Source organism: Dasypus novemcinctus, chromosome 10, assembly GCF_030445035.2.
Source record: "Dasypus novemcinctus isolate mDasNov1 chromosome 10, mDasNov1.1.hap2, whole genome shotgun sequence".
In the NCBI taxonomy this organism is placed as follows: Eukaryota; Metazoa; Chordata; class Mammalia; order Cingulata; family Dasypodidae; genus Dasypus; species Dasypus novemcinctus.
In genome coordinates, this window is record NC_080682.1 from 64,881,892 (window position 1) to 64,908,253 (window position 26,362).

Sequence of the window (26,362 nt, forward strand, 5' to 3'; positions counted from 1 at the left end):
GTTAAAACTTGAACGTCAGTGATGATCTAAATTTGGGATACAGTCATTTGAAGACTCCACTAAGAATTATCTAGCAAACTATTCCTGCTTTAGATGAAGCAGCCTTGAAGATGATTTTCCTAATGCAAAGTACTTCTAAACTTGGTAAGTTCTTAATAACCTTTGCTGAATGAAGAAATGAATCATTAACTAAAGTATAACACATTCTTAATCTGAGGCAGTTTAGACCCTTTGTGGGAATGGAGATCCTGAATTGATATAACATAGAATGGTAAACCTCCTGAGAAATTTCTTTGAGGAATCGTAGTCTGCTCTGAAACATGAACCTGAAGCTGAGAGGGTGTTTTTGAACCAAAGTGTCCACGTAGCTTTTTTTGTTGTAGTTAAAGATTTATTTTATTTATCCCTACCCCCTTGTTGTTGCACTCACTGTTTGCTCTCTATGTCCATTTGCTGTGTGCTTTCTGTGTCTGCTCATCTTCTCTTTAGGAGGCACCAGGAACTGAACCTGGGACCTCCCACATGGGAGAGAGGCACTCAATCGTTGGAGCCAGCTCAGCTCCCTGCTTTGTTGTGTCTCTCATTGTCTTTGCTCTTTGTATCTCCTTGTCACATCATCTTGTTACGCCAGTTTGCTGTGCCTGTCCATCATGTCAGCTTGCTGTCTTGCTTGTCTTCTCCAGGAGGCACCAAGAACCAAATCTGGGACCTCCCACGTGGTAGGCAGGAGCTCAATCATTTGAGCCACATCCACTTCCCCCTTGTAGCTTCTTGACATGGCCTAGAAGACTGGGTTTATCATTTTCTTAGGAGGTGGTCCCAAAAAAGCATTGCACCAATTAGACTACTTAAATCATCTGGAAGTAGGCACCTTGCAGAGGGCCTTTCCCTAATCAGCATGCAAAGGAGAGCTTTACTTTCTTTTTCTGAGTTCCAAATAGCCCTCTGGCTTCCTAACCATGTGTCTGGATAGCCGTAACAAGTTAGAACCTCTATTGAACTTCCTTCTGTGGTTATTTCCAGCCTTTTAGATTGTTTCACTTTAGGACGGTGAGGAAAGCAGCCCTTGGATTTTCATGTCATTTTAGCATTGTGGCATTGCTTTGGTCATCCATTTAGTGGGAGATCTGCTTTCCAGATGACTGCACATATGGATATGAGAAATTGTTTTCTTTTTTCTTTTGCCTTTTTAAAGAGTGGTTTTTCATTCAGTCTCTTAATTTGGAGTAAAGGCTCCTCTGGGGAACATTTTCAGAAGTGTTTGAAGTTTGCATTTGACTTTGGAGGTAAGTCAGATACCTACCTGTGTAGCAGGCACATGTCCCTGCAAGTATATTGATCACAAGGAGTAAGGTCCATGCTTTGGGATCATTCACTTGACTTTGATCTTGCATTCACATTCAAGTCTCTGTCCTTACAGTTTGCTTCTAGATAAGTCTCTATATTTCCCTCTTAAGCTTTAAAGAATGTGTAGTATATTCAATAGCAGATGACCACATATGGAGTTGTTTCAACACATCTTGCTCCTCACATCTTTCTTTGTCAGCCTGTTCTTGTTTTATGTTTAGAGTCCATCTTTTGAAAGTTTTCTTTCCTCCCCATGATCTCACTGTCTCAGAGAGCTTGAAGAATGGGTACCTTTTCCCTCCCTGTGTGGCCATGGTCATCCCTTGGGTTTGTGTTGTGGTTCACAACAGTTGTTTGTAGAGTTGCCCTTTACAGTTTACAACATACTTTTTCGTATGTTGATGATGAGTCAGGCAGGACAGATAATCGTATCCTCATCACAACCACAGGGGAAGTAGCAGATTCCTTGAATTTGTTCACCCATGAATTGGCCTAATTTGTAGGTTAAAAATAGTTGACTAACAGTCATTTCCTATGTCACCTTTATAGAAAGTGGCAGAACAGCATCAGAACTCAGATCTTCAGTCTTCAGCCCCAGACTGTTCTCTACACCCAACTCTCCCACATTGTACTGGTTTCTTCCAGAGAAGTGCCCCTGAAACTGAGCTGGGATCCACCAGACTTCTTAACTGTAGTCACCACCAAGACACACCAGCAAAGGAACAGGTGTAAAATCCGTGGTGTGCCTGGTGCATTAGAGTAGTATGGGAGATTGATTGACACCATCTTTAGTAGGTGAGCCAATGTGAAGCTTCTCGGTTACTTTTTTTAACTCTAGTTACTTTTTATTTCATTATTTTGGATAGTTAATTTATTTATATAATTCATAAGTCAAAGTAATATAAAAAAAAGTCTACATTGAGAAGTCTTGCTCCACCTATGTCCTTCCTTGCCCAATTCACTTTGCCCTCCAAACACATACCATCTACAGGTGATTGTGTTAGTTTCTTATGATGTATGCATAGTATAGTGTCTAGAATAATAAGATCCTTATAGTGTGCTTTATGAAAGTACCAGTAAATACGAATATGTATTATTTCCTCTGTTTTTTACACGAATGATAGTATGTTATATACGACTTCTAAAAGGTCTCTTAACTTGTCCCTGGCTTGCACTGGGAATAGTGTACAATTCCCAGAGTTGTTACAGCCATCTGTTCCAATGGAAATGCCTCACTGGGGCCGTCAACTTTCACCAGCATTAGTGACACATGTGCAATGGACCTTTGCTGCCACCTGTAGAATGCCCTGCAACAGAAAGTTGAGCTGCATTCATTTTCCACAACACTATCAATGTTAGATCTATAGAATACAATGGTGTTTATTAGAATAAAAAAGAAAATTTTTCCACTAAAGAGCTCTGTGTAGCAGGCTTTTAATATTCTTTTCCCAGCGATTAACATCATTTCCAGGGACTGAGTTCAAGTGATATATCCCAAATTACAGAGGAAGTCCCGCCAAGCTTGGAACTTTCACACCCAAGTAGATGCTCTTTTGAGGAATAATTTAACACTTGCCCAAAGATTTGTAATTGAATAATTAGTACTTTAAAAGATAAATTAAAACTGTGAAGGTATAAGTTGCTAGGCAGTTTCCTGTTTTATACAAATAGGGCATCACTTAAAAACACATGATTTATGGCCTAGATAATGTCTCCACATTTTGTAAAGCATGTATTTTGGCCCTCACTTAACTTAACTCCTTACCACCCTTGATGGAAAGATTCTCCATCTTATTTTTCTCTGAGAACAGTGGGCTCTGTTTAGGAGAAATTTCCTTCTGTTCCAATGCATTAAAAGTATGGTAAATGGAACCAGGCAGAATGGTTATGCAATCCTAATGGACATTCTTTTATTTTGTTTCTTTCCCCATAAAATTTCTGAAGGGTCCTCTTTAAGAGAGAAAACTGCCCCTCTTCCCCTAGATGGAATAGTTGCACTTGGGGAGTTGCATTGATGACTATCTGGCCTGCACAGGAGATAATTCCTGAGCATTAGGGTGGACTACCAGAAGCTAGCTGACACACCACTGCCAAATAAACATTTTCTTTTGTTAATACCGTGGAAGGCTTTCCTAACAGGCATTTCCAGTTTTGTTCTCAGGCTGCTTTCAGCTGCTTCTTTCAAAGTCTGTTTTCTTCCAAGAGCTGACTATGACCAGAAGCAAGGTGTTCAGTCTTTGGAGCCTCGTCATCTAATACATGCATATTCAGGATGTCAGTGAAGGTATATGTTTTGCCTCAATGCAGTGTGGCTGTGTGGTCCATTTTACCTTTGTCATTCATGCCAAGAACCTCTGGGTACCAGATTGGTAGCTGAGAACCTGCCTAAAGTCTCCACTCCATAACCCTTGTTCCTTTGACTGTTTTTATTCGATTGCTTCTGCTGGCACAGTCTGTAAAAAAATGTAGCTGCACCCATTCTGTACTATCTGTTCTGCTGCCTTTGTGGTGTCAACTAGTTGTCTGAACTACTCCTTGGGAATAAATTTGAGATCCTACAGGAAAGCTTGCCTTGCTGTACCTTTCTTTTTGCTCATATCTCACCCCATCAGCTAGATTCTTGAATAACAGGACAAATGGGTTGAGTCATAAGTGTAGTGACATCGGGAAGTAGGTCTCCAGACTCTGAGGGGATTAGGCTTGGGTGCTAAAAAGAAAGATTTTCTATCACAAGTATGACAAAAAGGCACATGAGTATGTGGGACTTGATTGAAATAATTCTTACTCGAGTGGAGTTGTTACTGATCTAAAAGGCATGTGGCTCTGTTCTAGTGCCCAAAGAGATCTTCTCAGGGGAAAATGATCTGACATCTCAAACAAATTACCTTCGTACATAGTCTTGCCACTGTGTCCTACTGAGTATGCATGTATGCTTGGCATATTGAGGGAGTAATTCAACATTGGGCAGAGGGTGGTAAGGAAGAAACATTAGGGTATATTCCAATTCTGGGCAATCAGTGTGTAAACAAACTATGCCTATCAGGAATGACCACGTGGGGCTTTGCTTAGATAAATAAGAAGTTTGTGCGGAGTGTCTGCCCGATATCTCTACCAAGGACACCTCCCCAAAATGTAAGACATGACCTCCACATCTGACCCAGTATAGAAAGAGGCACTGCCGGCAAGCCCTGGCTATGAGCTCAGACTCTGACTTTGGAAATCAAATTCCATCTCTACATGATTAGTGTGTGGCATTGGGCAATTTACTGAACCTCTCTGAGCCTCAGTTTCCTTGGCTGTCCATATAACCTAATTAGATTATCTTTCTCATAGATAATAAATGCTAACTATTATTTTTGGTCATTCTGATACAAAGAGATGCTTGGTATTACTTATCATTTGTCCAGCTGCCTAAAGCATCTTCCAAAAATCTCCCCACACACACACATACACAGCCACCACCACCAATACTCTATTTATTTCTAGATCCTGTGTAGAAATACAGCCCCAAACCCTTCCTTAGAGTAAACATATTATGTTTGAGTTTGCATATCTTCTGTAGGAATTGAGTTCAGTAAAAAGAAAAACACATGTTCTCACAGTCTGGATACTCATGGACCACAGAATTTAGTGTCTCCATATAGGTGCACTTTAATGGCTTAAGTGATGCAGGTGTTTTCTGACCAGCCATATGGTCTTTTGTCATCTGAGATGTTAATGTTTTCCTTGTATTTTATAGCAGCTCTGAAGCAGGGCCAGTGTCTAGAATAGGGTCCACATGGCTCATTATGCTCAGGGCCTGGAAACTGGCTTCCTTGTATTGCTCCGATGAACAATGACACTTAGAAGAGTTGGGGACTGGGGTGGAGTGGTGGGCAGGGGAACACATTCAATTATTCTGCATTAAGCTACAAATAATGAGCACTTTCCTGTGCTTTACAGTAAGTAATTAAAGAAATTATAGAGTTGGATGCAAAATAACCCGAAGGACAACTGGATGTGTGGAACCACCAGTTTTCTCCATGTGTGCGGAAGGTTAATCCTCGTTAATGTTCAGAACATTGAGTTTCTACAGAAAGGGTTGCATGTCCACACATGTTTTGGCATCTACCCACACGCTTCTGTATGACTACACGTTCCAGAAGAAGGGCTGTGGTATGTGCGTTTGTGCTTCAGTGGAATTTAACAAACTGATTCCTGAAAATGGTCTCATAAAGGTGAGCACAGAGAGCTAATAGCCTTCTCTTGCTAATTTTATGTTTCCCCTAGGTTTTCTTGATAGCCGTTTTAAAAGGAATGTGATTATTATGCCTCTAGAAGCAACTTATCTTTTCCAATTTCTTCCACCTATTTTCACTTTTCTTTCTTTTTAAAATTTAGCCGTCTATATACTTCAGAGGATAGGGTCTTACCTAGAGGGTAAGAATTCACCAGGTGAGAATTATCCATTCCATTCTCATTTTAGCTCTTTTTGGATTAATGAAGTTGAAGTCTGCCAGTTTGGACCTAAAATGAGTCTAATTTATGTACAGATATTCTTTCTATAATGGAAATTGCTCAGATTATTAATTAACCACAGGAGGATGTTGGCTATGGAAAATTTCAGGAGCACCATCTGTGGAAAAACTGGGAAGGGCATGCCTTTACCACAGCTCTGGGGTCTATTAAGAGTGTGTCTGTGTGTCTGTGTGTCTGTGTGTCTGTGTGGCAACTATGTGTAACTTGGCAGTGTCTAGCAGGGTGTTGGCTCATAGCTTTCGGAATTCCCACAGCATTTCATGGCAAGAGCTCAAGTGTGTCCAGCAGTACCCTAGAGGCAACCCATTGATCAAAAGTTGCCAATTCTGAAGAAAGAGACTGAAATAGAAATCACTAGTCTTAACTTTCTTTCTCTGATTTTTTTAAAAAAATTGTGATTGTTTTGGCACGCTCCCAACCCCAACTGGCAAACTTCTTTTCATAAAGGGGATTCCCTTTATCCTCTGGTCTGAAGGGAGTTACTGCTTATTTTCCCCTTGGGGACAAAGAATGAAGTTGCATTACCCTTGCTTTTTTTTTTTTTTCAGTCACAAGGCATGCTTATTACTGGACCCAGAAACTTGACAGTGACCTACTATGCTTGTTCAACGTCCCTAGTTAGGAGACGCACCTTGTTTGTAATTTAGAGGGGGCAGGCTCTTACTGGCTTGACATCTGTACTTTTCTGTGTAGGGCTCAAGATGGAACCCAATAATTGGATGCTACCTGGGAAAATAGGGTTCTTCATCCTCTCAGCCCTGCCCATTTGGAAATGATTTCACAGCAACACTGTAGGGGTTCCCAGTGCAAGTCAATTGTATTTGTGCCAGTGAACTTGGTGACTTCTTGGCTTTTGCAACCCTGTAATCCTTGCAGTCCTTTGTAAAAAGCCTAAGCAATGGACTAGTCTCCAGTTCTTTTTCTGAAACTGCCCCATCAGTTCCCTCAGAAAATTTTTTTCCTTTGGAGATCTAATTTTTTTAAAACCCTTTTGGGTGCCTCAGTCTTGCAGCAAATGATCCCAAATATTGGAATCCAACTGAGAAATTGGGTCTCTTGCCAGGCACCTTATAGAAGTAGAGACAAATTTGGATTGTTTTGAGTTTTTTGATGCTTGATACTTAAACCAGTGTATTGTAGGGTTTTTCATTTTTGCTGCTGCTGTTTGCTCTTGTTGTTTCATTTTGTGTGTGTTTTTTGTTTTTGTTTTCTTTGGAGGTACCAGGTCTAGGGGTTGAACCCGGGACCTTGTATGTGGGAAGCTGGCGTTCAACCACTGAGCCACATCAGCTCCCCTGAGTTGTTTTTTCCATTTGTTTGCTTGTTGTTTTTTGTTGTTTTTTGTTTTCAGGGGGCACTGAGAACCGAACCCAGGACCTCCCAGATGGGAAGCATGTGCTTAACCTCTTGAGCCACATCCACTTCCTGTGCATTTTTTGTTGTTGTTGTTTAAATTTTATAGTACTCGGTAGGAGGTAGCCAGATATGTTTATTTCAGATCTAGAAATAAGAAATCTGCCGTTGAGTGGGTTAGTCAGTTCTCCCCACCTCTGTCTCTGTTTTATCATTTCAGGAAAAAAAGACTCAAAAGGCTGCTTCTGAAACTATATCACCTGCTTTAGCTGATCATATCATTTTCAAGATTATTCTGATGGAGTGAGTGATGTTAGGCTATGTTAGTGGTCAGGGAGGCCAATTGTGCTTGCACGTGTGTTGTAGCATTTACATAAAAAGTAATGTTTGAGTGGAAGTTCAACTTTAGATCAGCAGTACTCTAAATTTTCATTCAACCAATCACATTTATATTTATCCTGCGCCTTATAGTATAAACACAATAGTGGAAAAGCCAGTTGACATAAAGGGAACCAGGATTTTACTTAACACAATTACAATAGCAAAGATATTTTCCCACATAATAAATATCCCTATGGAACAAGTTGAGCCAAAGAGGAAGGTAGAGGTAGCTTCTTTTCTCTTCATCCTTTAGTCCACTGATTCTCAACTTTAAGTTTATGAATTACCTTGAAGAATATGAATCTTGTTAGTATGCAGGTTCTGATTTAGTGTGTGTGTGGGGGGGTAGCTGATAGCTGAGATTCTGCATTTTTTATATGCTCACAGGTGATGCTAATGCTCCATGTATCACTTGGAGAAGTGAAACACAGATATGGGATAAGTTCCCATGGGGCTAGTTTCAGGTCTCATAAATTTCTCCTTTTATTGGGATATTTTTAGTAATTAATTGCATTGAAATGCTTCATATTAAAATGTAATACTCAAAAAATTATCTGAAGTTTGAGTCTTTTTAACGTGCATAAAATGAAGTTTTTACTTAATTTTTTTCTATACATTTAAAAGTCTGTATATATAGGTATCTATATATTTTTTTAGTTAGGCCAAGAATTTATTGGGAAATGAGGGAAAAGACAGAGCTTGCTGGAAAATGGAAGAGAAGGATGGAAATATGCACCAAGATTTGGTGCGGAGTCCTCTAGGCAGAGGCAGCGAGGTTTGTCTTGTGTGGTCACCTTTTAAACTATTCATTATTCCTCCCCCTTGCTACTGCTAAGGGGAGCATCCCCAGCTGTTACTGGCTACCCCACCAATGGTGGGGGCCAATGGCAAGGACTGTTTAGAATATCCAGGAGCAAGGGTAGGTACTGAAAAGAGAAACTGAAACCTCAAGGTTTAAGTCAAGGTCTTACCAGGGTCCTACATCCATGTGGTCTGTCATTCATATTGTGGTTCCTCATCTCCTTGTTTCCCTGGCTAACATGCCTCAACTTCCCCCTCAGAGAATTCAAGCCCTCTTTCTTGTGGAGGTGCTGAGGGGTGATGGTCATTCTTCTGTAGGTACTTCCTGTTGGTTTGGGCAGTAGTCCCTGCCTGAAGGGGCGTAAACTTCTCTGGCTGTTCTATTGAGGTTGAGAAAAGATGGGTCTGACACTGTGGTTAGAACTGGTTGAAATCAACGCCTTACAGATTAGGTACAATTTAAATACCTGTGTTGCAATGACATTTGTTTTTCTATCTCCCTACTCACCATTTCAAGAGTCATTGCCTCTACAGGAGATATTTCCCCACATGGTTTCTCAGTTGGAGTAGAGAGCAACACCAATTGTTAAATGAGATGTTTAATTGAGGCATTTTCCAAGTCCTTCCTTACCGAGTGTGTCCCTGAAACATCATGGAACCAGGTAGATAGTATGTTAAGTATCTCCTTACTTAACATCACTGTCTGCCATGAATGACAATTTGGTAAATAAAACTTTGGTTTTGGAAACACGGCAGCTAGAACATTGTTAAATCTGAACTTTACTTTTTAGTTCATTATATTAGCAACAAGCTCCATCTGAAATTCTAAAGAAAACTAAATCCTAATTAATGAAGTTAGGCTTTTCAATTGAATGTCAACTGCATGTTGGTTCTATAAACTAAAAAAATAGCAGTTTTGAAATTTAAAATAGGAGTATTTTAAGACAACCTGCTCATTTGCTATGCAAATGACTTGTGTATGTTTGCTGCTCGGACGTCTTTATCATGGAGATGTGCTTTGTTTGGGCAGCATACCTCTATGAAGAGGAGGCAAAGGAGCAGGGGAGGGTAAGTGTGGGGCTGCCAGCTCTGGGTGCCCTGGCTTTCAGGGAGCTTTTGTCAGCTACAGAAGAGCAGGTTTTCTAGGGTAGTAGTGATGCCAACTTAGAGCCGTTGGGGTGGTGGCAGCTGGGTCTAGGGTTGACAGGCCAGAGGGAGGATTCTCTGCCCAGATCTGGTGCTTGTGCCAGGTATTTTCTATCCCTTATTCCAAAATTTGTGCCACCATTTCAGCTCACTCTAAAACTTATTTTAATTGCACCTCCCTAAATACTATGCAGATATTACCAGCACAGAAAGAATTGAGTCATTCAGTGTTTGTGGGGAGCCTGGTGTGTGCTGTCTAGTTGTTCCAGGTGCTAACTCAGGGAAGAATGTTCTGCACTGGGGAGGAGTAGTTCTTCCACCAATAGAAAAATCCTCATTTTTTTCAGGGATGGGCAGGGGCACTAGAGAGGGAAATAGAAGACCAGAGCTCTGGTCATTTCCATCAAAGATTTATGTTTAGTAAAGTTATCTGTCAGTGAAATGTATATACTTTCTTCTCATGGTGGTTACATGTAAATATCACTGCACATATAAACTAGGAATCAGCATTTTCTCTGAAACTCTTAGTGAGACTAAGTAATGCCTGCAAGCGTCATTTAACACCTTGGACACCTCCGGGAGCAGAGGCTATGGTGGTATGAAGTACTGTGTGTTGAAGGAAGTCTATGTGAATACCCCCAGACATAGAATGACACTACAGTTAAAAACTACATTTTAAAGCCACTCCCTTCAAAGGCTTGGGACATCTGAATTATCAGATATTGTTTGTTAAAATATTTATAAATCTCGTTAGAATGGGCATCAAGGTAAATAGGTGAGCATCTGTAGTGACCATTACATTTTCTTCCCATCCCATTTATGAATTCAAATTACGAATTATTTTCTTTGAGGAATGTGCAGGGGCTTTTTCACAGTTTTCTTAGCTAAGCAGTATGTATCTAATGGGAAACGCCTGCAAAAAATAATGCAGAGGGATGGGGAAAAAAAACCTAGTCCCTGTAGTTGAAGGCCTAGTTTTCTTTTGGAATCTAGGGTTCTGACCCTGTTCTTTCAGGGGAATAACAGCAAGTGGATGAGTTGATTAAAAACGGGTCCTCCTTCCTCCTGTTCAAAATGGGGATAATTATAGTTACCTGCACCTCCAGGGCCCTATGAGTCTTAATTACTTAATATGTGCAAAGTGTTTGGAGATCTTTGAATTAAAAGTGCTGAGCAGTGGAATCAAAGTTCAGTGCAATTATAACTGGAATGAGAGTTTGTAGTCCCACCTCCCCTCTGCCTCTCTCCATCCTTTTTCTCCCTTCGGCCAACTTAGACATTACTGATGGTTACCACTCAGCTCTGCACACTTCTCTCTAACCCCTTTTCTTTTTGCAACTCACTTCGGCCTAAAAATTAATATTAATTAATTGTTTAAAAGACATATCCAATTTCTTAACCTACCACTTAAATGATGACTTAATATTTCTTTTTCAAGCTCAGTAAGGTCAATATTTTCAAGCCACTAAGAATGAAATCAGTGAACTAATTGTCTCTTCCCATCTATCCATGCTTTCCATTCCTCCTACGCCTCGTGAAAAACTGATCTTGAGCATTTCTCTGCTCAAAAACTCTCATTGGTATGGCTACGAGTTTCTAAAAAAGAGTCTGGAGGCTGGCAGAAGGTTTGCCCTCATGCACAACTGAGCAGAGTCAGAGAGACAGATAAAGCAGATACAACCCCCAGATATTGGTTCCTTTGAGGGCTAAAGAGACCCATGGGAGTTATGGTCATGGCCGATGGGGTTAACTACCAGGGCAGATGGCCCCTCTTTGGAAATGGTGTTTATGTGTGATGAATCTGGACTCAGATGGGATCTCCCTTCATAAGACTTTCATGCTAATATGCTGGAGGTGCAGTTAATGTTGGGGTTTAAGATATATTTAGGGGGTTTGAATCTCTGGACTGACAATGTGATAGCCAGATCCTGAGCCTCAACAGACTCCAGCACCTACAATCTGATTTATTGGACTTACCACACTCAGCTAAGATGGAGTTGAAGAAGGACAACCACCACACCATGGAGCCTAGAGTGATTACAACTGAAAATGGGAGGATTGCATCCAGCATCCAGGTGGAATCTGACCCTCCTCTTGACATAGAGGTGCAATGGACACAACCAATCCAATGTCCACATAGAAGAGGTGGCATTGGATTGGGAAAAGTGGACATAATGGACAAAGGGTATGGGGAAAGGCAGGAAGAGATGAGAGGTGGAGGCGTCTTTGGGACATGGAGCTGCCCTGGATGGTGCTTCAGAGGTAATCACCGGACATTGTAAATCCTCACAGGGCCCACTTGATGGAATAGAGGAGAGTATGGGCCATGATGTGAACCAATGTATATGAGGTGCAGAGGTGCCCAAAGATGTACTTACCAAATCCAATGGATGTGTCATGATGATGGGAACGAGTGTTGTTGGGGGGGGGAGAGGGGGGGTGTGGGGGTGGGGTTGAATGGGACCTCACATATATATTTTTAATGTAATATTATTACAAAGTCAATAAAAAATAAAAAAATTTAAAAAAAAAAAAAAAAAACTCTCATTGGGGGAAGTGGATGTGGCTCAACCGATTGAGCTCCTGTCTACCATATAGGAAACCCTGGGTTTGCCTCCCAGGGCCTCCTTGTGAAGGCAAGCTGGCCCGCGCTTGCGGAGAGCTGATGGCCTGCGCCCGTGGAGAGCTGGTGTAGCAAGAAGACACAACAAAAGGGAGACAAGCAGACACAGAAGAACATGCAGCAAATGGACGCAGAGAGCAGACAGCAAGCGAGCGGCAAGGGGATAAATAAATAAAATAAATCTTTTAAAAAACCAAACCTCTCATTGGCTCTTCAGTACCTACAGGGCAAGATCCAAACTTTTTAGCCACATCCGGAGAGCCCTCCATAATCTGGCAGTCTTACAGTCTCATTTCTGATGTTTCCTATTCCAGAACTCTTCTCTCCAGAAATTCACGCCATGCCTTCCTTCCTCTATACCTTTTCCCAAGCTGCTGTCCATCCACAGGTACCTTTTCTGGATACGTACAAATCCTTCCTAGCCTTCAAAATCTTCTCCACAAACCATTCTTTGATTTCCCTAACTGGAAGTAATCTCTTTCTTCTTCTAGCCTTTTATCTATACTTTTTGTTGGTCTTTTCTCTGTCTATATTTTTAATTACTTACCTATATGTCCTACCTCCTTCCTAGACTAAAAGACTTGAAGGTAGACTCCATGTCTGATAAATGAATGGACAAAAGTAAGGCTAATATGGATGTAGTGAAATTGGGTGCAAACTAAAAGATTTTTATATTGATTTGCAAAATTTCATTAAAGTAGTCTCTTAATAGTCATGCCTGTACCATGTATATTAGGAATTAAATATTAATTGATAATTTCATCAACATTACTATTATCCTTGTTGCTTATAGAAGTCTAAGGTGAGGAGCCATATCTTTAAATGGGTCTTCTTTGATTACATCTCATAGGCAAACCAAAAGGGACTAGGAGCAAATAAAGTTTTGCCTTTTTTCCTTGTGTGTGCCTGAATTGTACTGTGGTTTAGTTCCCCCTTCCTACCTTTTGCCATGGAACCTTGGTTCCGACATACCTAAATTTTTTACAAAACCTTCTTTTAGAGGAAAGCTGTGTTAACTGAAATTCCATCCATTGAAGTAATCAAGCCTTGAAGGAAAGGGTCTTAGAGATCATAACTAATCTAGTACTTCCAAGTAGTATCTCAGTGGTGCTGCCTTTAAAACCTTGGGCTCCAGGAGACACAGAACTGCAGAAAACTGTGCCCACATTTTATGAGCTTCTTCCTGGATGACCCCTCATGGCATAACTTTTCTCTTCCCTGCAGTTAATATTCTAAAACTGGTAGCATGTCCTGGTGGTACAACCCTGGACTCAAAGTCAGGTAATCTATTTGTTTGTAGCATCAGATTACTTAATGTCTCTGAACTGCTAATCTGTATAAGGTAGACAATAATACCTGTCCTATCTCCTTGTAATAATCAAATGGTTATAAAAATCATTGTAAGCCTTGTAAAACCAAATGATACTGTGAATGTCCCATAGTCTTTTATATGAATATGAGATGTTATTACAGCAGGAGAGCAGGCTGTCATAGCTCTGTGAGAGGTTTACAGATTTGTCATGTTTAAAACTAAACTTTATTTCTTTTTTGTTGATTTTCTTTTTTAGCCCTATGTACTAAATTGTATTTTCTGAGCATGGAACTATGAAAACCTTCCTAGAAATCTATAGATGCATACTAATTGATTGTTGTAAGCCTTGAAGCAGAGTTAGAAGGCACCAATGTATTTGTTATATACAGATACATAGACTAAAGGTCTACTTAGCAATCATGTACAGCCTTTTTGTCTTTTGTGTAATGAAGTCTCATCTGAAGGGCTAAAATGTAAGAATTGTCATGAAAGTTGTTATTTCATCTCTTACGATTTCCTAATTAGTGCATAAAAGTGCTTATTGAAAAGGTTAGTGGAAAAGGAAGTTAGAAGACTTAAAATTCCAGATTTTTAAATTATTGTTAGTATTGTTATTACTGACAACTCTCTGAGAGTCTCTTATTGATTTAAGTTACAGAGGAAGTAATAGGGGCAGTTAGTATATTGTATTGTTATTTGCTTTTTTAATTATTCAAGTAAAGTTCTACCCTATTAGAGAAACTCCAGAGAATGCTCATTGCTGATAATTGCCATCCATCAAGTTACTTAGAGTTTATAATTTGGTGTTAGCACAGCAGCCTGTACTTAATATTTTCAGTATTTTCACTGGTGTTTTCCAAATAAAAAGTCTTCCCTCAAAACTGATTTCAGAACTGTATTTTCCCTTGGTTTAATTAAACCATCAGTAAGGTTTACTGAATAATACTGTTACATTATTCCATGTTAAGCATTATGGGGATTACATATCATCCATTTCTTCAGAGAGCTTACCATCCAAGTGAAGGCTGACCATGATTAGCAAACACAATTGGCAGTTGAATATGAAATGAAGTACTAAATGAGTTGTGAAATTTTAGAGAAGAAGGATGGCAGTGTGTCCTAGAGTAATTAGAAGAGGTGGTATATATGATTTGACTCGTGAATTGGGTCATTAAGAATAAGCAAAATGTATCCAGATGGAAAGAAAGGACTTCCAGGCACAGTGATGTGTGTGGGACTCCAAGGACTGGCCTGTCAGAGCAGAGGTGATGAAGCGTTGAGTAATATGGGAAAGTTAGATCAGTAGGGAGAGGTTAGATTTTGGAGAGTGTTGAGTACCTGATTAAAGAGGTTGGATTTGATCTGCTGGAACAGTTTTAAAGCCATTGCAAGTTTTCATATGATTACTGATAAGATCGAAATGATTAGCCAGGCAGGGGTCCTTAGGGTTGACTGAAACAGAACAGATGTCAAGTACAGCAGGGGTCATTGTAGCCACAAAATATGAGATGGTGAGCGCTGAACCAAGGTGGTAGCAGTGGAATGGAGACAAAGGGATAAACGGGAGAAATGTTTTAAAGGAATAAATGAACTAGACTTCTTGGATTTGAAAGCTACACAAGAAAGGTATTGGCAAACTTAAATCCAAGATTTCTACCCTGTGGCCTGGGTTGCCACAATATCAAGAAATCATTGTCAAGGGGAACGAATGTGGTTCAAGCCCTTAAGCACCTGCTTCCCACATGGGAGGTCCCAGGTTTGGTTCCTGGTACCTCCTGAAAACAGAGAAAAGGTGAATAAGCAAACAAATGAAAAAAAAAAATCATTGTCAAAAACACAGAAGTTAAGAAGTAGTATTGCTCTAACAAAAAATATCGAGTTTAGTGTGACTTCAAGGCTGTTTGTGTGAGTAGGTGGTTAGCATTGTAGAAGTGCTACTCAGAGGGCAGGGCTGGATGTGTGGGGTTGGACTCTATCAACATGTAGTTAATTGCTGCGTCAGTGCAGATGTTTAGCTTTGAGGGATACCCGTGTTTGGGCCTCACAATAAACCCAGTAATATCACTCAGATGTCATTTGTTCCTTTGAAATATTTGTGGAACTGATGAGAAAGTGAAATATATGGTGTTTACTTTCCTAATCAGTAAGTTATTAATAAAAAGGTAAATGAGACAAGTCAAAGGCAGGGTAAACTTCTTAAACCAAGTGTAGAAAAACGTATCATTAAAAGACTTATCACTGTAGTATTGATGATAAAAAAATTTTCTGACTTTCTAAGATGCCTCAGTACCTTGGGCCACTTTAGGCTGCTAGAGAGTGCACTTATGAATACTTACTAAATTTACTGTGTTTCATTGATTCTAATATGAATAATTTTTTTTCATATTTTAACATCTCTGAAATTGGATTGTCGTACAGTTGATGTCATCTTTTTTTTGTCTTTTTTTTTTAATGTTACATTCAAAAAATATGAGGTCCCCATATACCCCCATCCCCCTCACTCCACTCCTCCCCCATAACAACAACCTCCTTAATCATCATGAGACATTCATTGCATTTGGTGAATACATCTCTGAAGTCATCTTATTGTTGGCTAGATAGCAGTTATGAACATAGTTGTCATTGCCTTAACCAATTTACTTTGCTTATTTTATTTTTTGTTTTCATGTATGCACAAGGGTTATATATGACAAAAAAGAGGTCTAAATCTAAAAGCTCTCTCAGTAAATATTAAAAAGAAGTTTTAAGTGATAACTTTTTTGTACAGTACATAAAATGGTATGTTTTATAATGATGGTATCTTAAGTTTGATAAAATGTGGTATTAAAAGATAGCTGTTCACAGCAAATCTCTACCAGTGTGATGAATAATAGATAGCTGTAATAAAGTATTCTACATTTGTATTCTTTTGTCTAAAGTTGACCTAAATGCAAGGGGCCCTTGGGTTGTTTTAACTTGGACTGGGAACATGAGGAGAAAGGGTTTTCATTCAGTGGTCTAAATACTGACTGCCAGGAATGGAAAGCACCACAGAGGGTCCATTACCTTGATGGTGCAGAATCTAGTATATTCACAAAGTTTTAGGTTTTAATAGAACGGACATCTGTGTTTTATTCCAATCCATTTGCCCTTCCTAATGTCAGGTCATTGTGCAATCCAAGCAGTTTTGAGCATGCTTACTATTCATGCAAAGTAAGATTGAATCTACAAGGACATTTGAGATTAGGGATGGTAATAATGTGATCTCTTACCAAGGTGGAGAAAGAAAACCATTGGTTCCCAATATCAAGTGGGTTTTCATCCATTTCTGCTATATGACCAGTTGAGGGGAGGTGGGTTGCCTTCTCGTTCAGTGAGACTTCACGGCAGAATCACTGCACAGGACTTGTACAAGACGGGTCCGTGGCACATGTGTACCTTTTTGTAAGTCTGTGCTCCAAAACTGAGAAGTAGGAATAGAGTGTCAGGGCTAGGGAATGTTTCTCTTAACCGCTGCTGAGGGGCACGATGCTTCAGGTAAGTGATTCTGAAGTCTTTCACCACCTGAGAATAACCCTGGTTGGTACTGTCAATAGGTATGTTTTCATTTTGCTTGTTCATCTGTTCTAATTGGCTTCCCAGAGCATGCCTGTAGATCTAAAGCCAAATTTAGAGTAGAGCTACCCTCTGGCAAGCAGGAAAAGATTAATTTTGTGGTGTGCTGCTAAGGGACTTCCCAGGAAACTTCAAAAGCATAGCAAGAAGCACTAGCTGCCTATTCCAAAATGTGCACAATGCCACTCAGCTCTTAAAAGGTTTAAACCCAAAACACACGTGTACGCACACACACACAATAGACCACATTCCCAGTACAAAAAGAAGTGGGGATTTCTTAGATGGATCTGTATATTAGCCAGAAAACCTAAAGGGTGAGGGGATTCAGAGTTGGTGGAGAGAAGCATGGAGGCCACATATGGGAGGCATTTGAAATTGCCTTCAGTGCCTTTTTAATGCTGACTCTTCTAGTTTTCTCTTAAGCAGACACACTGTTTTCACGATATCAGCCTCAGGCATAGATACATCATTAAAATCAGCATGTAGAAAATGATTTCTGTTTGGAAAGAAGTAGAACAGTTTGAGTTACGACCACCCAGGTGGAGCAGAAAGAACCCTGGACCTGGAGTTGGGTGATACTGAGTTCTAATACAAACTTTCAGTCATGACAGGAGGCTAGCCCCCTATGGCCTTTTGTGTCCTTATCTGCAAAACAGAGAGGTTCAATGAAGTTCTTCCCTCTAATAGGTTATCTCTGGGAGATAAAAACCTTGAGTGCAAAGGCTCCTTCTAGCTCCCTGGTGTCTGCTTTATTGTGCTGTTCCTGCCTTAGACAGCACATGGCTAGAAGGCCCACTCAGACCCCTCAGGCTACTACTGTTCCCGTCACACACTTCCTACAATAGCACCATGTTGCTAACTTGAAAAAAAAATTACTATTACACTTGCAGTTGTTGCTTAGTAACATTTCTGATTTTGTGTTTCTAGTGACAGCATGAGCAGAGATCATTAAAATTTAAACTTACAAAGCTGCTAAAGTGGGAGGAAGAGGAGAACTTGAAGGCACAATTTTTTCCCTTGCTTAGTAGCCGTCTAATCTTGGGTTTATATGCTAAATCCTGGGGAAAACACTGCACATCTCTGGTTTACATTAAACCACTTATAACACACTATTGACATTAACGTGTGTCTGGCGCAGCTGGAGTGTATCACTAATGCATAAAAAAACGCTGCACAGAGCCGCCTGGAATTGCAATCAGATGGGCCGCGTTTTTATCTCTGAGAAAGCAAGCCCTGACCAGTTTTGTGTCCTGTTTTCTGTTTTCTCCCCACAGTTCCACCAGGTGAGAAGAGTGATGACCATCCTTTTCCTTACTATGGTTATTTCATACTTCGGTTGCATGAAGGCTGCCCCCATGAAAGAAGCAAACGTCCGAGGACAAGGCAGCTTGGCCTACCCAGGTGTGCGGACCCATGGGACTCTGGAGAGCGTGAATGGGCCCAAGGCAGGTTCGAAAGGCCTGCCGTCATTGGCTGACACTTTTGAACACGTCATAGAAGAGCTACTGGATGAGGACCAGAAGGTTCGGCCCAGCGAAGAGAACAGTAAGGACGCGGACTTGTACACTTCCAGGGTGATGCTCAGTAGTCAAGTGCCTTTGGAGCCTCCTCTTCTCTTTCTGCTTGAGGAATACAAAAATTACCTGGATGCTGCAAACATGTCCATGAGGGTCCGTCGCCACTCTGACCCCGCCCGCCGGGGGGAGCTGAGTGTATGTGACAGTATTAGCGAGTGGGTAACAGCAGCAGATAAAAAGACTGCAGTGGACATGTCGGGCGGGACGGTCACAGTCCTTGAAAAGGTCCCTGTGTCGAAAGGCCAACTGAAGCAATACTTCTACGAGACCAAGTGCAATCCCATGGGTTACACAAAAGAGGGCTGCAGGGGCATAGACAAGAGGCATTGGAACTCCCAGTGCCGAACTACCCAGTCGTATGTGCGGGCACTTACTATGGATAGCAAAAAGAGAATTGGTTGGCGATTCATAAGGATAGACACTTCCTGTGTATGTACATTGACCATTAAAAGGGGAAGATAGTGGATTTATGTTGTATAGATTATATTGAGACAAAAATTATCTATTTGTATATATACATAACAGGGTAAATTATTCAGTTAAGAAAAAATAATTTTATGAACTGCATGTATAAATGAAGTTTATACAGTACAGTGGTTCTACAATCTATTTATTGGACATATCCATGACCAGAAGGAAAACAGTCATTTGCGCACAACTTTAAAAAGTCTGCATTACATTCCTCGATAATGTTGTGGTTTGTTGCCGTTGCCAAGAATTGAAAACGTAAAAAGTTTAAAAAAATAATAATAAATTGCATGCTGCTTTAATTGTGAATTGATAATAAACTCTCCTCTTTCAGAAAACAGACAAAAAACAAAAAAACAAAAATTTGAACCAAAACATTCCGTTTACATTTTAGATAGTAGGTATCTTCGTTCTTGTTAGTACTATATCTGTTTTACTGCATTTAACTTCTGATAGCATTGGAATTAAAACAATGTCAAGGTGCTGTTGTCATGGCTTTACTGGCTTAGGGGTGGGGGGATGGAAGGGGTATATTTTTGTTTGTTTTGTGTTTTTTTCTGTTTGTTTGTTTTGTTTTTTAGTTCTCACTGGGAATAGAGATGGAGGAAGAATTCCTTCAATATATGTTCTGGTTGATAACAGATTCATTTGTTTGTTGTAAAGATGTTTGTGATACCAATTAGAGGACTGGAAAGTGAATAAAAATTAAGGCAACTGAATGAGATGCTCATACTCCACTTCCCACAATGCCTCCAGTTTATACTTTGGGCATTTATCAGGGGAAGCTTCTTTTGTTGGAACGACCTAGATTTGTTTAGAGCACTTTCTCTCCCTGTCCCCCTGTAGTTCCCTCTGTTTTGTTTTCTATTAAGGAAGAAAAATCAGTTGCATGCTTTGAAATATTTTACCACTGCTGTGAACAAATGAACAAATTGTGTCACATTGTGGCATTCATGTAAGCATGGATGATAGTGATTTCTTTTTTCTTAGAAGGGACAAAGAACAACCAAAAATCACCCCCAAATAAAGATTCTTTTTTTATCAAAGGTAAACATTTGGGTAAGTCATGGTAAGGCTTAAAAATATCTTGCAAGCAAAAGCTGGAGTTCTGTAGGGATCCAGAAGCACCCTAGATCAGAGCAGGAACCCCCATTGCCAGTGAAATGAGACTGGACAGCGATATGGAGGCTATGTAGAACTGACATCATTTCCGGGCTGTGCAGGAGGAATTTTGGAGTGGCCATCCTGAGGTCTACGTGGGGGTGGGAATGGTACTTGAGACATTCCAAAAGGGAGGCCTCTGAAGGACTGTTCAGAGGTGGCTCTGGAATGATATGTCGAGTTGCTTGGGCCTCATGCTTTAAGTGCCTATATTATCTAACTGTGCTCAGGAGATTCCTACTGGAGGACCGCACTCAAGGAGATGTACATCCTCCATCCCACCCCCAGATAATTAGTTTATTTTGGATAAAGCTGGATTAGCCTGGAGCGGGTTAGAAGCCAGATATGACAACAGCAGCATCCGATTGATGCGATGAGACAGAAGATGTTTGCTACATGAGCACTTACTGCTTATTGAGGAAACCAGGGTTTTATCTTTTGGGAAATTTTGGTAAGGGTGAAGAGGGCAGAAAAAGGCCCCAAAAACTCAGGTTGAATGATCAAGGCTACCAAAAGAAAATCTTGTCCAGAGACAAGACTTTAGGAAGGTGCCTGGACATCCAGGGCACCAAGGCTTGAAGGTGCCTGCTCAATGGAACATATACAAGGATGGAATTGATAAAGTTTTGCTCCCCACTGAAGGCCACAGTTGCCTCCTGCCCATACTCTATTCATGAAGAGGGTCCCTGCTTCACCTGCCATCTTGGCTCAGGGAGGTCAGGTTAGGAACCTGGAATAGCGTCTCAAAGGTCCTGGGAAAAATGGACCCCAATGGAAATCAGCACTAAGCCCATTCACTATAGACCAAACCTGAAAATCCTAGTGATAGCCCTCTGGGCCAGTGACCTTGAGCATAAGAAAACCCCAAACAAGCCCTACTTCTTAGCAGGTTAAGGGATAAGCAAAAGAGGACATTGACAGTGACCCAGGAAATGAAGACCATCAGCAAATAATTTCTCTTTGTTCAGTCTTTCATTTAGAACTAGCCTTTCTTTTACAGTACTATCTGAATACTGATCTGAAAGGAAAAAAGCACATGATCGTCAAGACTTTATAAAGCATAGGTTTGTTTGGTGCTGTTTGAAAACATTATCTTTGTAATTTTTTTCTTAAATATGTAATGAATGCCTGAAATATCTCCTGTATGTTAACTTTTTGCAGCTTCCTTTTGAGGGACAAAACTGAAAACCAAAAAAAGGCCCCATCCATTTCTCAATGTATAGTAAGGGCCAGATCTGTTGAGTGGTTCTACAATTGTGTGGTCAGTGGCACTCTTCTCTTACTCAATAAGATACATCACAGTCACATGCTTGGTGGTTTACATTGCCCTTAGATTTATTCTGTTAAAATCTCTCTGTTGTTCGTTTTTGTTCCGTTTTGTTCTGTTTTTTAAAGTCTTGCTGTGGTCTCTTTGTGGCAGAGTGTTTCATGCATGACAGCAGGCCTGTTGCTTTTTTATGGTGGCTCCCATTGAAAATGTAAGTAAATGTCTGTGGCCTTGTTCTCTCTATGGTAAAGATATTATTCACCATGTAAAACAAAAAAATATTTATTGTATTTTAGTATATTTATATAATTATGTTATTGAAAAAAATTGGCATTAAAACTTAATCGCATCAGAAACCTATTGTAAATATAAGTTCTATTTAAGTGTACTAATTAACATATAATATATGTTTTAAATATAGAATTTTTAATGTTTTTAAATATATTTTCAAAGTACATAAAATCTGGGGGTTCTGGGTTTTTTCTCTTCACTGTAAAACAAACATGAAAACGTGTTTTACTATAAATACGTGTGTTCCTTGCTTTAAGACCAACCTGGTCAGTTTTAGCAATTAAACAGCCCTCCAGAGAGGATGCTTGTTTCAAAGCATGGGGACGCCAATCCTGCCTTCTGTGGACTTCCGAGAAGCTCCAAGATTGGACCTGTCTTCCACAGTGGAAGACAGGAGTGTCATTTTCTAGGACACTCGAAAGTTTTCTCCTTTGAAATGATATATTTTCATCAGATACCAAGCCATGTATCCTAGCAACATCAGGCTCCATGAATCAGGGCTGGCTGGCTGTATTGGATTATAAAATAACTTTAAAAATCGAAGTAGGTTTACTTAGAGATAATGAGAATAAATTGGCCCAAATTTAGAAAGTCAACCACTGAAAGAAATACAGAAATTCAATATTTAGAGGCAGGCCATGTACACTCAGTTTGGAAATGGTACCATTTGCATTATGTATTTGTATCCTTTGCACTGATTTAATTTTTGCACATGGAGCACACAGATTTTATATCATAGTATTCACGATCTAACAGATTGCTAAAAACAGATTTCTAAAAAGATTTGCCTCTGTGGTGGCTGCCAAGCCGCTGGGTAATTTAGAGCGTTTAAAGTTATCACTAAATCTTAGGGAAATAAATGGAAGCATTTTAAATTATAGAAGGGCCATTAAGGAAAAAAAGCATCTGTTCCTACTCTTCAGACTCCCCATTTGAACACTGACAACCCATCCCAGAACGTGGTGAACTATATCTGTGCAATGTATCATTTCTATTTCAAACATACACACATGGTTTCCTCTTGTATTGTCTTATGAATAAGGATCAAGAAAGTCATAACAAACATTGCCTTTGTGCTGTGTATATGGAAGAAGAGATCGAATGAGATGAGTTACTTGATTCTAAGCTGTCCAATGAATTTTCAAAGTTCTCCCTTGACTGCCAGTCATGACATCAGCCCAGCCATGGAATTAGAACTCTGATAAACTTTGGGCTTAACCAATTTTCATTGTCCAGAAAAACTGAAACATTGTTCAAAGGGTAGACTAAAAAGTGAACTGAAATGTGACATCCAAATTACTGAAAGTTAAAGGAGTTTGGCAAACATGACTGGACATTTTAATCAGAACACGAGATCAGAGGAACAACAACAGAAATGGAGGCATCTATTAAATTAACAATTTGGAGTTATTAGGAGCAGCCAATTTATACTTTATTTATTGGGAAAACAGTTAATCATTAAGGTGGCTGGATATAATCCAGATCTTTGATTTGTTCTACTTTTTTCAACATATTGATAAGCCTTTGTGGTCATTATCTGTGTCACTGAAGTCTTTATTAGTTACATGAATCCCATGAATAACATCACAGTTCTAAGTGAGAATTTGATCTACATCTTAGAGTTGATCACTCTTAAATTTCCACTTGTTCATTTAAGCAGTCACTACACTGTGAGTAAAATACCAAACACTTTGGAACTGCAACAGAGGGCTTTCAGTTGCCTCAGGCCAGCCAGCTCATGGAGTTAAGCCCAGTGTAAATCATTCATGTCTGCCACGTGCTCACGAATCTGTTCTATAAATTAGTGAAAGTGGAAATGGCTGCTTTTTTGGTAAGCCATTGTGAAGGAAAGAAAGTTAATATATATATACATTACATATATAATGGATGGTCGTAATCCACATACATAAATGCAGTTTGATAAAGTATTTAGTCTGGGAGGAACCATCGTGGGTTTGATCCATCCTCAGAATACTGACCAACAAAATCTGTGTTTGATGGAACCTGGGCTACTGTTAGCATTGTTTCTAGGGTTAGTGTGTTTGTGTGTCTTCCCCTTGAGTCTGGGGTTTTTAACTCTGGGTTACATGGAGCTAGCTGGTGGGGGGTTCTTAGATCTCCCCCCCTAAGAGCCACACCAGTGACTGCTGTGGGGGCAGTCACTCCAAACCCATTAGAGTTTATGTGCATTCCAGCTAATAAATTCTCCACTCCTGGCCTCTACCCCAAGTCTTTTGAATATCTTCATCTATTCCCTCAATTCTGGTCACCGTTTTAATTCTTTGTAGAACAAAAAGACAACCTCCTTGCTTTGATACAATGAATTGCCTGAAGAATGTGTTTAAATATTAGAAAAATATTGTGGGCTTACACATTTTATTCCTCATCATGAAAACAGCCATTCGTGTGGCACTCTGTAGGATTTCCATAGGCCTTTACCTCAGCCCCTCCAAAGAGGAACAAAACACCAGATCAGGAGCCACCTCCACCCCCACCCCACCCCCTGTTTCCCCTGTACCCTCAGCCTATTCGCTTCCCTAAGTAGCAGTGATCCTGTGTGCTCGTTTGGGAATATCAGCAGCATGGAATGGTAAAAGCTGGTCTTCCAGTTAAGTCTCAGCACTCATGCACACATACACACCACTAAACAAAACGAAATACATTTTAGCGTGAGCTGCTAATTTTTTTATACCTAGCAAAACAAAAGTACTTTATTGCTGGAGAAAATAAACCCTTCTCTCCTAAACACTCACACACACAATAATGCAATGACAGGGTATGTCTTAAGCCTTAAGGCTATACATGACCAAAAGTGTTGGTTGAGATACTGAGCTTGAGTGTATGTTCTACATTCAGAAAAGACAAGGATGCTGGTTCAGCACAGCACTTTGGTACTGTATTCTGTTTTCAGATGGTTCCTTAGAAACCAGGAGGTGGTTTGCTTAGAATGGCTGAACCCAGGGGAAATATTTTTGTCTAGCTCTCATTTTGGAAAAGTCTGTATCAATTACTGCAGTACACATTCTAATGATAAAGATATGTTCTCCATTGGGCCCTCACATTGAAAAAAAATAGTTTCTAAACTGGGATTTGGTGCATATCCAGAAAAAAAGACATGAGACAAAGAAGAACCAATCCTGTAAACTGCAGAGAATCCACAAGATCCTAAGCAGTGTTTACTCAGAGATAGCAGAACCCGACTGGACTAATGCAGTGGTTCCCAAAGGGTCCCAACCAGCATCAGCATCTCTGGGAACTTGTTAGAAATGCAAAATTTCAGGCCCCAGTCTAGACCTAATTGAATCTGAACTGTGGGGTGGGGTCCAGTAATCTGTTTTCACAAGCTCTCCAAGTGATTCCGATGCTCACCCAAGTTTTGAAATCATTAGACCAAGGGGAATGAACAGGGTCTGCCAAGTATTCTCACAGCCCAAGAATTTGGCACTACATTCTGATTCTAGCTAGGCCACACCTCTTTCTATGGCCCTGAAAACATTCAAACATCTAGATTTCAATTTCCTAAAAACACGAGAAAGCAATGGGTGCTCCTGGGTGGAGTGAAGCTTTTTGTTGGGAGAGTACACTGAAGATTTAAAAGCGAGCACATAATTGTGTGCCGGGAAAGCTCATCGCAGTGTGTAGTCAACAATCTCTTTTTTTTCCCCCTTCCTTTCAAAGCTATAGCAGTAGTGGATTCAGGACCCAGAGCATGTAGTTGTTTGTAACACATTTCGAATGACTGTGAGAAATGAGAAGCAACATGCAGCAAATTAATAAGGAAAAGATTATTCCATCTGGAGAGCTGAGCTATGCACCTGCCAACACGGCCCTCTCTCTGTGAAATTGAGCTATATTGGTCACAAATTAAATAAGCTTCCAGAATTAATCAGCTATTAACGTCCAGCTGAGGAGTCTTAGGCTCACCCCTCTAGGATGACCAGATTGTAAACGCAAAGGGCTTCTCCAGGCTCTGTGGCAAACCTCTTCCTGATTGCAGGAACCGGTTCCTAGAAATGAGGACGTGAGAATAATCTAGTCCCATCCCCACTCTCATTTCTGTATGTATCTGTGTGTATGCATCACACTTCTGACATTCCAAACTGCAATTGAAGATTTTCTGTTTTGGGGAAGTTGGGGGGGTGGGATATGTCCAAATACATTATCCGTCTTTTGGGCAATATGGAAACCTGGATTCTAACAAGCCTACCTGAGGAGACAGGAGTCCTAGCGTTTCAGCCGTTATTAAAATATTGGCCACTTCCCATGTCTGAGGCTCAGGCCCTCATCTTTCTTTTTTTTTTAAATTTATTTCTCTCCCTCTCCCTACCCCCCCCCCAAGTTGTCTGCTCTCTGTGTCCATTCGCTGTGTGTTCTTCTGTGACTGCTTCTATCCTTACCAGCAGCACGGGGAATCTGTTTCTTTTTGTTGCATCATCTTGCTGTGTCAGCTCTCTGTGTGTGCAGCACCATACCTAGGCGGGCAGCACTTTCTTTCGCGCTGGGCAGCTCTCCTTACGGGGAGG

General features: G+C 40.3%; 1 protein-coding gene across 3 annotated transcripts in view; it reads left to right on the forward strand.

Annotated features, from left to right (window-relative positions):
• The window catches only part of BDNF (brain derived neurotrophic factor), a 57,485-nt gene extending 35,411 nt beyond the window's left edge, over positions 1–22,074 (forward strand). For 2 of the 3 annotated variants that reach the window (XM_058305616.1, XM_058305617.2), the window contains exon 2: positions 18,350–22,074. In XM_058305616.1, coding sequence (XP_058161599.1) covers positions 18,350–19,114 — 765 coding nt within the window. In that variant the 3' untranslated portion in view covers positions 19,115–22,074. The remainder of the gene's footprint in view (positions 1–18,349) is intronic. The other variant, XM_012523604.4, reaches the window with a different exon arrangement.
• Positions 22,075–26,362: the final 4,288 nt, after the last annotated feature.